The sequence below is a fragment of the Temnothorax longispinosus genome, chromosome 9 (genome assembly GCF_030848805.1).
Source record: "Temnothorax longispinosus isolate EJ_2023e chromosome 9, Tlon_JGU_v1, whole genome shotgun sequence".
Taxonomy (NCBI): Eukaryota; Metazoa; Arthropoda; class Insecta; order Hymenoptera; family Formicidae; genus Temnothorax; species Temnothorax longispinosus.
Genome location: NC_092366.1, coordinates 7,915,503 through 7,930,400, shown reverse-complemented (window position 1 = coordinate 7,930,400; position 14,898 = coordinate 7,915,503). Strand labels below are relative to the sequence as shown.

The 14,898-nt window shown below is 32.9% G+C and overlaps 1 protein-coding gene across 3 annotated transcripts; it reads left to right on the top strand.

Moving 5' to 3' along the window:
- Nucleotides 1–6,247: 6,247 nt before the first annotated feature.
- On the top strand, nucleotides 6,248–12,734 carry LOC139819401 (ester hydrolase C11orf54 homolog). 3 transcript variants are annotated; one of them, XR_011733711.1, is made up of 5 exons: nucleotides 6,248–8,845; nucleotides 8,915–9,090; nucleotides 9,465–9,605; nucleotides 9,691–9,891; nucleotides 10,476–12,734. XR_011733711.1 is itself a non-coding variant. In XM_071788711.1 (5 exons), exons 1-5 carry the CDS (start codon nucleotides 8,770–8,772, stop codon nucleotides 10,478–10,480), a joined length of 714 nt encoding a protein of 237 aa, XP_071644812.1. In that variant the 5' UTR covers nucleotides 6,248–8,769; the 3' UTR covers nucleotides 10,481–12,734. The 3 variants fall into 3 exon arrangements, 2 of the variants coding, with proteins under 2 accessions (XP_071644812.1, XP_071644811.1); XM_071788711.1 differs by having other exon boundaries at nucleotides 9,335–9,605; nucleotides 9,691–9,876; XM_071788710.1 differs by having other exon boundaries at nucleotides 9,335–9,605.
- Nucleotides 12,735–14,898: the final 2,164 nt, after the last annotated feature.

The window sequence follows — 14,898 nt, the reverse complement described above, 5'->3', positions numbered from 1 at the left end:
TGTTCTGCGAAGGATTAAAGGTCGTTTATATACGAGCCGATTAAATTTGCTTCACTGATAAGTCTACGACTTATGACATACAATGCAGTTAAAAATATCCGAGATAGAACAGCAAGTCACGATAAATTCAAAATAAAGGGCAAAATAACAACTTTTAGTTGTTAATAAAATTAATGTTTTATCAACATTAAACATTTTTTTAACGTTTAAGAATGCTTATTTTAACAACTTTTTCGACAAAAAAACGTTTAAAAAACGTTCTTTTTCTTTATCTAGGAAAAAAACCGTGCGACACTAGTAAATCAAACTCAAAAGGCGATGTGGTAAACATTTGTATCTCAGGCGTCTCGGACGAAGAAAAAGGTATCAGTAGAGGACCGATTCCCACGGAAGAATTGATTTGCGAACAAAAGCAGATTGCGTAACGGATCAAATATAAATGTATGCAATACGATTTTATCGTTAACTCTTGGATGTATGAAAACGTGGGACTTTGAGACCTTTTCTTTCCTCTTAGGTAAATTCTAAGAAAGATCCGGCGCTGTCTTTTATCGATATTTGATTTGAAAATTTATCCTATTAGAAGGCCACGCATCTAAAAGTTAAAGTTTAACTGTAAGATGCATTTAGACATTCGTAGACGCGTCGATCGCGTGTTACGCGTTTTTAATCAGTCCTATACATTTCAAAACTTTTTTTCTTTCCGATTTACATGGTGGGCAGAGAGAGATATATTTCAAGCGGCCGGTGATTGCAACAAAGCTAGCTTTATTTTTCCTTTAACGTGACAGCGTCCACTATCAATATCGATCACCGATTGGCACAGAAACTTTCACGTGAATTTTGTATTTCTCGTGAATTCCGTGACACGTTAATGTCACGGTGTCGAAATCTGATTATTATCGAACATTCCTGCAAGATAGTAAAAATGTCCACCGTGTAGTAAGCCAATATATAAATAAGTATAAATTTAAACATGCGGTACTATGACTTTTTTTTTTTAATAGCGTATTAAGGAGATCCTGCATTATCGTTACATTATCGTTAATCGATGGATCTTTTAATTGGCTTTACAGAATTGCAAGTTTTTAGTCTAGAATTAAAGTCTGCACAAAAATCTAGGGTGGAAAACGCGATTTTATATCAAAAGCACCAAAAAATTAAAAATATTACTTATTGGGGCACATACACAGCTGTCACCTGACGACAATATTTGCTTAAAACAAAAATTCTACAGTTTATACGTACATAATGTTTATCATTCACCCTTGGGAAAACATGTAGGAATAATATCGTGTAAGTAGAAGTAAGATTCAATGCGTACAAAAAAAGATCCATCTAATAATTATTTTAGTAATGAAAATACGGATGCAGGATGACAAGAAGAGCAGCAACAGTAGTTACCGGATCTTGTGTAAGATGGCGAGCAATCGAAAAAAGGACAGATGTCATTTCGTTAGACAAAGACAGATATAGGGAAAACAAAATTAGAAAGGTTGACATTATCGACATCGAGGAAGTTCGCCAGTCACTGCAGGATCCCCTTAAGGGGATCCTGCAGCCGTATGATTTACCGACATTATCGTTTTTCGATGGATCTTTTAATTGGCTTTACAGAATTGCAAGTTTTTGGTCTAGAATTAAAGTACGCACAAAAATCTAGGGTAGAAAACGCGATTTTATATCAAAAACACCAAAAAATTAAAAATATTACTTATTTGGGCACATACGCAGCTGTCACCTGACGACAATATTTGTTTAAAACAAAAATTCTGCAGTTTATACATACATAATTTTTATCATCTGCCCTTGGGAAAACATGTAGGAATAATATCGTGCAAGTAGAAGTAAGATTCAATGCGTACAAAAAAAGATCCATCGAAAAATTATTTTAGTAATGCAAATACGGATGCAAATGACAAGAAGAGCAGCAACAGTAGTTGCCGGATCTTGCGAGAGATGGCGAGCAATCGAAAAAAAGGACAGATGTCATTTCGTTGGACAAAGACAGATATAGGGAAAACAAAATTAGAAAGGTTGACATTATCGACATCGAGGAAGTTCGCCAGTCACTGCAGGATCCCCTTAACATACTTAGGAGAAATAGAGTATTACGATATAATTGCGATTATTATTTATTGATTGATTTAGTATTTATTTTCTACGTTTCGGAAGGTGAACAGTAAATGTATCTTCTGTACTGGAAATTCCGCAGAGGAACACATATTGCATTATCGTATGAAAATGTAAAACGTGAATGCGCGCGCGATATAGTAATACTATTAAACTATACGCTTAGCTGGCGAGTCGCGAAGGGGAATGAGACGTCGTCGTTTTCACGTGCAGCCATGCATGGATTAGACTCCGAACTGAATTTGATTGTGTTATCGCTCACGGCTCTTCACGAGCACGCTAGTTAATCGGTGATACGCGCTATAAGAGAGGGAGGCAGGGATGAGATGCGCGAAATACCCGCGTTTGAGAGAAATTATATACATGGCGCGATAGTGTAACAGAGGAATTCGCTGAACGCGACATTATAAAATTTTTTTCCGTAAATGTAACAAACACGTTGCTTTGTGTAGTATGTGTAAAAAAAACTTTTATATTAATAAAAACATCAATTTATAATAAAGTAAAATTATGAAATTAATAACCTAACATAACTGGCTGCGTATATATAAATGATCGATTGAAACCTTCCGTTTTCATCATTTCCTGCAACTGTCCTCAAGCTGTAGACATTCGATCGTGGTGAAATTAAATGAGAGAAGGTACCGCGGACAATTCGAACGTTCGTAGAAAGTACTTCGTCAATCGCAGTACGCAATAGTAATAAAATTGTTTCTGAAATTACCGCAATATACTTTTGCGATAATCTCAGATTGTTCTTAGATTCTTTCTGTGCTGTTACGGTATTTCTATCCTACTATTTAACCTTTTCGATATACGGAGCGACCGGGACGCGAACGGCTCTCCAGTGACCGAAGCGCCGATCTGCCGATATACCAACTCGGCCGGAGAAAGCTATAGGCACTCGACGTTTAACGCCTTCAATTATTATATGTAATAAAAACTTAATAATAAAAACATTTAAAAAATTTATCAACAGAAACATTTCAAGTTAACATTTCAAGTTGTTCGGCCGCAGTGAGCAACATGTGGACGGTGACTATAGTCACCCGGGAAAAAATATTCATATCTGACAGTATATATTTATATATGAACATGTAAAACTTATATATGTTCATATATGTTCATATATAAATAAGATATGAACAGATATAAGTTTTACATGCCCATATATAGAGCATATATAATCATATATGGTTATCTATTGCCATATATGATCAGATCGTATATTATACATGACACAAGATCTGATCATATAAGTTCATATATGGTCAGACATATTATTATGTGTAGCAGATATTACACTATACATAATCGTATCTGGCCTTACATGATCGTATATAAAGAATGTTTGGCCATGTATTATCAGATATAATTATATATGGTCATACATAGCTATATCGGCACTGTACATGATCATATATGACAAGACGCGATGTATATATGACCAGACTGGGATATAATGATATAAAATGTCCGGGAAAAATATTCATATCTGACAGTATATGAACATATATAAATGAGATATGAACAGATATAAGTTTTACATGCCCATGTATAGAGCATATATAATCATATATGGTGATCAGAATCATATATGGCGATAGATAACCATATATGATTATATATGCTCTATACATGGGCATGTAAAACTTATATCTGTTCATATCTCATTTATATATGTTCATATACTGTCAGATATGAATATTTTTCCCGCCGGACATTTTATATCATCCCGGGAAAAAATATTCATATCTGACAGTATATGAACATATATAAATGAGATATAAACAGATATAAGTTTTACATGCCCATATATAGAGCGTTTATATATATATATATATGTGTTTTAAGTCCGACAAAGTCCATATTGGCACGCAGTTTAAAAAACTGAAAAATATATTTAATAATAATTGATATTGTGAATATTATTAAGCACCCAGATCCACTTCGACCAAAAACGGCATCTCATTGCTTGTGTTATTTTAAATTTTTCTTTTTTTCTAATTTTGCATAAGACACTTAATCTTTTTTAATTGACATATTAATTTTTATCAAATATTTTTATAAACAATGAAATTTTACCTTCGTGAAAAAAACTGTTATATAATGTATATTATAGTTCTTATAAATAAATATATTAATCGTATTATTTTGCAAACATAATATCTTATAATTTAAACTAAAAATCATATATAATCATATATGAACTTATATAGTCATATAAGATTATATATGATCAGATCAGATATTGCATCTCAAAGTATCCGATAGATGGCATTCGATGGGATCTGTTTCTCGTATTTAAAATTTGACCAACAGTGTTATAAGAATGGTATCAAAAGACACGACACTGTCTTGCGCTATGAAGCGGCACAATTTTTGTATCAGTTGTATCGTGGAGTCCACTTTTATAATAAAGTAGCACACTTAAAAAATAACTTTTGAAAATATATAACAATGTTCTGAAACTTACTTAAATATATATGTCCAGATTGAACTGTGTCAGTTCGTATCTGATCATACCTGATCATATCTGATCAGATATTAACATATACAATAATACCAGATCATATATCCTCAGATCTGGCCAATTTCCATATCTGACCATATATGGCCAATCATATATGATTATACATGATCATATATGAATATTTTTTCCCGGGCACTGCTCGGCCGCCGCAAGCGTTATATTAATGAACAGTGATTATAGACACTCTCCGTACCGAAAAGGTTAAATGTTTTGGCATTATACTTCTTGCGCTATCTTAAAAATAAAAATGCATACATTATACAGCAGCCTCTGTCTTACATTTATAAATCTAAGAGTTTGCAGCATCAATTCTATCTTAGTATATTGCGAACATTGTAAAATGACTCTCATGGAACGGTTTTGTGCCACTTGCAATCGATTCAGTTGCGTTTTATCCATGTCACTAACGTCGTTGCACAATATTCAAAATGAGAAACTGTGATTGACTTATACGTAATACATCCAGTGTACACCGATATATCGTTCCCTATTCTATTCAGCCAACTTATTTTTCCCCTATTTTTTTTAACATATAATCACAGTGAGAGAGAGAGAGAGAGAGAGAGAGAGAGAGTAGCAAATTAAAGTTAATATTACCGTTATTATCAACAAAATTATATAAGTTTGATGACTAAGCATGAAAAGCCCAAAACGGGCAAAGTTCTTTTCATTAATTATGTCAATGTAGTCATCTGACGTCATAATTTGGATAAAATTTGCTATTCTCATACAAAACATTCCCAGACCATAGTATTTCCTCCAACATGCTTTACAGTTTTCTGAATATGACGATTTTGAAGCTTTTTTCCGTATTTTCTGCAGACTGTAATCCGTTTTATTTGTCTAAATAATTTGCTAACTGTCCATAGAATCTTTTTCTACAAGTTTAACGACATATTTTCGCATATTTAAAGGTAAATTGCAAACGTATTTCCTTATTGATAGCGATGATTAAAGGTCGTTTATATACGAGCCGATTAAATTTGCTTCACTGATAAGTCTACGACCTATGACATACAGTACAGTTAAAAATATCCGAGATAGAACAGCAAGTCACGATATAAATTCAAAATAGACAGCAAAGTAAAATTTTTTAGGTAACTTTGTCATCATTTTGATTTTATTGAGACTTTTTGTTCTACCTATTTTAAAGGCAAATGAATTCCATTATGTGATCTACAACTAAATACTGTAAAAAAACAAAACAACAATATATAGAAAATAGGGGTCATAAATGACTCATTTTTGGGGTTTTTACTAGATCTCCTTATTTCACGTGTACACGGGTACACGCATTACACGTGTAATTAGCATTTACGTGTATAAACACGTGTATTGTGTACCCTTGTGTATTACACGGATACGCGGGTTACACGTGTTTTAAAAACACGAATAAATAAATTAGTAAATAAATTAATAAATCAATAAATCAATAAATAAATATTAAAATTAATGAATAAATAAGTAAGAAAGTTCAAATTTTACACTAATTTTACATGACATAACATTTACTAGATATTTAACAAAGAAAATAAGATTATTTTAAATTAGTAAAGTTAACTACCATTGAATCAAGAAAAACTTGAAATTTTAAAATCTGTATTTTATAATAACAATATAGATTTAAAATTTTAAAAATAAAAATTTTCTAAATTGCAAACAGATATAAATTTCCGTTTATTAGCCATTCAATAAGGGAGACCGGGGCTCGTTGGCACAAGGGGCAAGTTATACATTTTTTTTAGACCTTCCTAGTTCACACATGATCTGTCACGTCTGACGTTATTTTTCCTACTTTAAAGTATGTATTTTTAAAAATCTAAAAAAATTCACAAAACATCTGTCTACATTGTACAGTTTATAGTCATTTTGATAAACATTGTTTATTTAATATTTTATTTGTAATAAACTTTGAATAAGAATAAAGGAAAGAGATGGATTTCTTTAAAAAGTAATTTTTTGTGCAGTATAAAAAATGCTCTCATGGTTTTTTACTTCAGAGGGAAGTGTTCAAGAAAAAAATAGTACAGATTGATATCTTCAAAAAAATTGAATTATTTAGGAGGATCAAAATAGTACTTTTTTAGGTAGAAAAAATCATTGATAAATAAAAAATTAAAGATAAAATGATATAATATAGCATATATGACATTTTAAATAATTTATTACAAATTTATGTAATATAATATGGTAACGTATACGGTAACGTACGATATCAGTAATAATAAATTGACTAATAAAAAAACAACTAAAATACAATAATAAATATGCCTTATTTAAATATAAATTAAATATTTCCATGAATACCCTACAAATGCCGGCCTAATGACCCGGTCGAACCACCGCGGCAGGAAAACTCATTGTTTGCTTTATCGGTGCATAAATCACAAAGTGCTTTGTCTCTTTCTCGATGAGCATATTTCCATACCCAACTTTTCTTCATATTAATCAAAAAATAGTGATTAACTGTCGTAAAAGTAATTTACTAGCTACACCAACTAAGGCGAAGAAATATTTTCTGACGTACAGAAAACTGTTGAACGAATCACATTGCGATGGATAAAACGGAGATTACCGCTAACGAGAAAGGAATAATGAAATAAACAAACAGAGCGTTCAAAAACATCATCCGAGTGCCTTCAGCAGCCCAGACTGACATTTTGCTAAGACATAGGATTAATTGGTCGCGCGTATTTTATAAATATAAATATGTTAAAGTACGTTCGAGTGCGTGACACATGAACGCAAACATACACGCGGGTAATTTAAAATACACGGGTACGTGCGTACCCCCGCGGTGACCCGTGTCAGGTGTAACGTGTAAAACGACTACACGTGTCACGCTACCCGTGTATTTTAAAACACGTTTCTGATCGGGAGCTCTAGTTCAGACGAATAAAATCTATTCTATCATTGTATTCACTATTCAGCGACCCAAAGAACACAAGATTACATGTATATAACTTACGTTACACTTTTTAGACAGAAATCGGTCTATTTTACCTACCGTACTTCTCTATGACATTTGAAAGTTTAACGATCTTGCAAAGTTATATTTATCTATTACCACTGACTCATGACCGCTATGATCTTTTACTGTTAATACTGTTCTTTTATCTGTTTGAGAGAAACGCTCTTGACAAAGTGACTTACATATATCATTCTCATATTCGTGCGAACTTATACGAAAGGATAGACGTGCCTGTAATAGTCCAAAAGCTGACGACGAATTTAGGGAATGTATTTTGGGCAAGTTAAATAACAAAAAAATAATATTTTATTAATTGGTGAATCTCTAGAATTCTGAGTCAGGCAGAGGGTTTGCGGTTATTTCGCTACTGCGCAACCTATGACATTTGCAAAAAAATAAATCAAAAAAATATCTTTTAGGCAACTTGAAATTTGTTTAATCTTGAATTTTAGCATCTATTTAACCCAAAAATAAAAATCCCAGACTATTTTTTGGGTTTTAAAGTATAACCTGACCCCCCCCCCCCCGAATATATTTAATAATTATACCTCAAAAATATACTTTAGGCATTCTGAAATTTTTATAGCATGTTTATAAAATAATATTAAAAATACGTGTAAATCGCCAGACAAATTAAACGGTATTTAATAATTCCCTGACGCGAATAAAGACTTAAATTGAATGCAACAAGAAAGTCTTATGCGTAGCCATAAGTGCGAGAGAGATAGTTTATTGAGACCTGCCGGCAGCTGACGGGCCCTGGCTTTTCGGGCTGTGATTGGTTTCTGAGAGACCACGTGACTCGAGTTTACCATATAGCGTGGATACTTGAGGCATATTACACTTTCGGAAGTCGCAACAAGTATGCATATAATGTTAATTTAATTAAGCCATATAATATTTGATGTCTCAGTCACTATTACTCGTTTACGCGAGCGTTACTTCTGTAGTAACTTACGATAATTCCTTTGCGTAAACGGGATTTTCCTTCGCGTAAACGGGATTTTGTAGTATAACTTACGATAATTTACTCCGCGTAAACGAGTGAATTATCGTAAGTTACTACAGAAGTAACGCTCACGTAAACGTAGTATATGTAATAATTATAGCTCTACAAAATGAAATAAAATTCATGTTTAAAAAGTTGACGATTGACGTAGCTGCCTGCCCTTGTTTAACCGGAGAACCATTCAATCTTGCCGGAGTAGGTAAGAAATCTAAATAATTAAGATTCGTAATATTTCATCAAGAAGTCAAGTTTCCATAAAATTCTACAGGTTTAAGTGGCAATGCATCAATAATAGAAGTCGGTAATTATACGAACTTTATGTCAACTCCGCAGTATGATACCGCAAAATGGAATTTTCGGGAAATATTATCATTAACCACCTACGATTCCTTCATCATCGGATCTGATTATGCTGCAAAGCCATACATGCCTTACAACGGACACGTATGTATTACATATTCTTATATACGCAAAAGGCTGATAATATTAATATGATATTACTATTAATAGAATAGAGAAAGATAATAAATTGTGCGATGAATTGCGCATTATTTTTATTGATTTATTGTTATTTTCTTCTACCATTGTTTTAATACTATAGTGATATTATGTTACAATTTATTAGTATTAGTTTATTCTTATCTTATCTCTTTATGTTTATTTTTCATAAACACGACTACTGTTGTAGCTTATAATGAACGCGGTGTACAGAGCACCTACGAATATCACGAACGCGAGTCGCATCGCTTTCGCAGATAACGGACGGAGCAGAATAGAAATGTTAACTGACCCCTATCAAATAATGTGCTCTTTTGTAGGCAACTTTTTTGTCAGCGAGGGCAGAAATGGTAATGTTCTTAGAGTGCGCGCCAAGGGTCGCGAATCCAATTTAGATATTATAACAATAATGCAAGGCATTCTTTACAAACGTTATTGTGAAAAAAAGAATTGTACTGTTGGTAAGAAACATTCTAATCTAATTATATTTTGTTTAAAAAAATAGACAAAAAATGTTTATATTGTCTTTTATGTCTGGTCTTGCAGCTTTAGGTGGCGTTCTTAGGATAAAAAATGGACGAATGACGCAAAACATTATGCCGGGACAATATCCGCCGCGGGTGTCGTCATTTATCGATCTCGCTAGATGGTTTCAATATCACAACATGTATTTCGAGTCAGATCTGATAGCTGTTGGCACAATAGTTAACACCAAATCTATTGGACACAGAAGTGCGTTACGGTTCGGTAAATATTTTATATCATGGTAGTGCAATTGGATATAACACAGACTATTTATCTTCAAATTACTATCTTCTATCGCCAACAAGGACTATCATTAATTAGAAATCTTAATTTCTTATTTATTAACTAGTGTAATTATATCAATGCAATAACTAAGTGGGATACGATCGCATATGATGTACAATCAAATTAAAGAAAACTGTTGTTAAACTGTCAGGGATCGGTTTAATAATATTATTCGCGTACTTTATGTACAATTCATCGTTCTAGCAAACTGCGCGCCATTACTTTTGGTCTTAAAACGTAGTCTCACTTAAACTGAAGAGTAACATCATCACATGAATATACTGATATAGTTAATTTAATTACACTAACACAAATCATTAGTTTAACACAAATTGTACATAAATTCACGCGAATATTGTTATTAGGCAACCAAGATCTAGACCATTTAACGGCGTTTTCCTTAATTTTATTGTAATTATATCTCTCCGCTCCCGTCAAAATGAGTATTTATAATTATTAATTTAAAGTAAATTAAAGTAATAAATTTTAATTATAACCGAATAACGGTTTAAATTTTACAGGTTAAAGTTTATGAAATATTCATATGATTTTCCGTCTCTGCCAATGAGGAATCATCAATTCCACTGTTTTTCCAATTATGGAGCAGGCGGGCAGTTTGTTAACGATATTACGAAGGACAAGATCGAGTATAAAAAATACTTCAATTTAGCAACAACAATTTATGCTATAGAACAGTGGCCATGATTTCCTCTTTATTCTTAAAACTATTTTCTTATGTATTTCTTATATGCAGTAAGCACACAGAAGTTCATGAAATGCAGGGAATGGTCTTGTTAAAGTACTTAAAAATTTAGCTGGAAATAAGTAAAAAAATAATTATGTTTGTTCATGTAAATAATTCTAATTATGTACACACAAACTAATTGCAAATATGTCGAAACTTTTTGCAACATTATTATGCTCGAGTAACCTACATAATTATTTTGATGTTCCAACATTATTATTTTCATATGTATAGCTAACTATAAATTTTTACATATTTTAGTAAAACCTTTTTTTCTGTGTATATCTTTCTAAATTTTCGACGATGATGTCGTATCGGATTATAATATTTTATTAGTTTCTTGATAAATTTTTGACATAAAGTTTTAAAGTTCTTAATATTTGATAAATAATGTAACAATCAAGTGCTAGAAGTAAATAAGGATTTGAAGACATAGAATCTTGGTACTTTTCCTAGAAACAAAAATACATTATGATTTAATTACTTTAAGCAAATAAGTGATTTAAATTATTGTGAATATGATGAATATTTCAACAGAATATGTAAAGTATCTTTAATATCTTTAATATTCCAAGAACTATTTTAACATATACTAATAATTCCAGTTATTTAACTGTCCGGTCAACATTCTCAAGAAACCGTACGGCTTTAATCACGCATAACGCAATTCTCTGATCTGCGCTTATTTCAATATAATTATTTAAACGATTATCTCTGTAATAATAAAACGATAAAACAATATTACTGGAAGCTGTTCTATTAACTTTCTGAATTTTTCTTTGACATTTTGATTAAATATTGTATAGCGTCACTGTTGTCCCAAAGAGTTAGATAACATCCCAAGTAGCAAAGAAATATTTTTTAAATGTTTTTAAAAACAAAATAAATTCTTTATTCTCGACTATCTGGCAAAAATATAATTATGTGCACTACGTTTCGGCTCTAGGTTTGAGCCCTTCTCAAGTGCGGTCTGAAATTTAGGAACATCGCAATGTATAAAACCATAAATAAATATAAAATAGTCAATAGAGAGCAATACCTAATCGTCAATTTGACTCGTCATATGTCAATCAAAGACGTCCTTGTGTTCATGGGAATCTTCCAGCATGGTCACAAAGCACAACTGCAGGAAAATTACTTATATAAAACCAATATGTGGAGAGAGAATGCGACGATCGATTCTTACGTGTCTTATATATCAGAAATATTATATATTATATTATATATCATTTTTATGCAATCAATTATAGTATTTCAATTATAGATAATTATACAACTTTTATACATTAAATTTTATAATAATATGATATATTGTGAGCGAGCGTGGCGTAGCAGACAGCGCACTGGTCTGCTAAACCAAAGATCTCAGGTTCGAATCCAGTCCTGGTAGAACCAAAATAAATAAAATTGTAACGCTTGTCTCTCCTCCTCGACGGAATGACAGCCCGTCAGGAGTATCTCTTGCCTCAAAACCCCCTCTACTTGCCGTTCGAATTCGGCATTAAAACTGTAGGTTCCATGTGCTTGTGTACAACCTGCGTGCGCACCACAAGCACATGACTTTGGGGGAGCCCCAGGTCCGACTAGGACTGTTGCGCCATTATGAATAAATGAATATTTCAGAAATCCATAATTATGCATATTCAGTTAGGACAGTTAGAGAATATCCGATGTGCCGTGTCATGCGAGTGGAAGTACTCAGGAGACTAAACGCTGACGACAAAGAGAGCAGAATCAAGGGGTCAGAAAGGTTACCCCGAGGAATACTAAAATACGATAAAATATAAACAATTAAACTGACGAGATGACGCCGTCATAAACAGCGTTTAGATTCTCTGTGTCTCTTTGAAGATTAATGGTGTTATTATGTTTCCTCTGCACCCCTTTACAAACCAACTCCTTCGGGATGTTAGTGAATAAAGCCGTGACATCAAGCGATATGAGGATTTCGTCGGTATCAATGTTAGCATTCACAATCTTCCTCACAAAGGACCAACTATCTTTAATGTGAGATCGCGATTTAGGAATTGATTTTTGTAAAATGTCATGTACATATACATATATATACAGGGTGTCTCAGACTACCCGTATCACCCGATTTATTCGTAAACGCAACATTTAAAAAAAAAATGTTTCAGACAAAAGTTGTATGGTTTCAAGGGGTACATAAGATGGTGTCATTGATTTGACCTTGGGTGGCATCGTTAAGGTCAGGTCAAGGACACCTTCAGTTTCTTAAATAGAACTTCCTATTTTTTATTGCATATTCTTATAGCTTATGTTGAGAGCTTTCCAAAACACTATAATTAAGTATTTTTTCATTAAGTACTTTTCGAGTTATAAGACTTGAAAGTTATAGTATTGTGACATAATATTTTGTTAAGTATTTATAATTCAAATTCCTTACTTTTTATTTTTGGAAACAATACGAATCAATTAATGTAAAGAAAACACAATTTTCTTAAAGAAAAACTTGTTATAGACTTGAAAGTTATAGTATTGTGACATAATATTTTGTTAAGTATTTATAATTTAAATTCCTTACTTTTTATTTTTGGAAACAGTAGTATTGTGACATAATATTTTGTTAAGTATTTATAATTTAAATTCCTTACTTTTTATTTTTGGAAACAATACGAATCAATTAATGTAAAGAAAACACAATTTTCTTAAAGAAAAACTTGTTGTGTAAGAGCATAACGTGGCACAGTAGATAGCGCACTAATCTACAAAGCTGAAGAAATATGAAACGCAAGCGCAGATATTAGAGTTCGCATTTTAAGAACGTCAGGTGCGCGTTCATCCGCGCAGCACTCGACAGCGGGAATCAAAGGAGACGAAAGGCAGCACACTGTGGCCCGACAGAACTACAGAATGCAGTAACTATTAGAACCATTATAAGATATGGAAAATATGAATAACTTACGTCTTACTGCGTGCTACGCGAACCGCGTTCAAACGTCTCTGATGGAATTCATAGCTGCTCCCCGTCTGAAGAGCGATGTGTGCTCGTTGGCATCGCCAAATCAAGGGGCCACAGTTATTGTAATTGTGCTCTCGTTTAACGTAAAATTTCTAGATAAACTTGGTAGCTCCTTGATATTTATGCTACGACATAGTCACGCAGTTATATTCTATTTCACGAGAAAACATTAGTCGGATTGGACGAAAACTCGTCCGGTCCGCGCAGGTCACGCCCAGAAAGCCCCCCCTTTCACACCGCCGTACTGCTTGTAATATATGTATATATAGCTTACCAGTGCCAGCCCGAGCGAGTGATCATAAGCCCCTTCCCAAAACATCACCAGAAATTAAATATTAAAATGTCGTCTTTTTTCAAGAAAAACAGACAAGGCCAGGTTAATAATAATAAATAAAAATTATTAATTTGCTTGTAGTATATTAAAGACTGTAGTTTTAAAGTTTAAAGTGTCTTTTTGAGGTTATTTTTATTGATCTGATTGACTGATTGACTAATTTAACATTTTTTCTTAACCGACATTTGCTCCTATGAAGTGTAAGAATAATGCGGGGTCTACAATGCGAATCTCAAAGTCGCAGGAATGATCGTGAGAAAGAAAATGACCAATTAGACCAATCACAGTAAAAGCATTCGATTGTGTTTGATCAATTTTTTTCTTACGACCGTTCCTGCGACTCTGAGACTTGCATTGTAGACCCCGCATTATACATATGTAGGTATATCAAGTAAATATTTATTCATGACTATTCAAGCTGCGATAATGGTCTAGTTTACACTAATTATTTGATACGCATATGTTAAATAGTAAATAACTAGTTTACTAGTACATTAGTTTAATCATTACCTGATCAGCTTAAATACACTATTTGATACGCGTATCAAACAATCGATGTAGACTAGCACAATAGCCCCGGGACCGAGCGTGTCATATTTACGTATACGGCACTGAGAACCTCTCCCCACTTTGTCGCTCTCCCCACGCGTCTATGCGCGGAAGACTAATGTTCTCTCGTGGAATAGAATTCCACAGTAATAGTCGACCTTTCTGTGTACTTGGGATTGCTTTTACATACAATTAAAATTTAATTGTATATGCATGAGATATCAAAGTTTAGCGGATGCTGTTTATATTTGTAAATGCGTAAATGCGTGACAACATATTATGCAAAGTAGATATGAAAATGTGACTAAATCAATGCACATTTGTCCATTATGT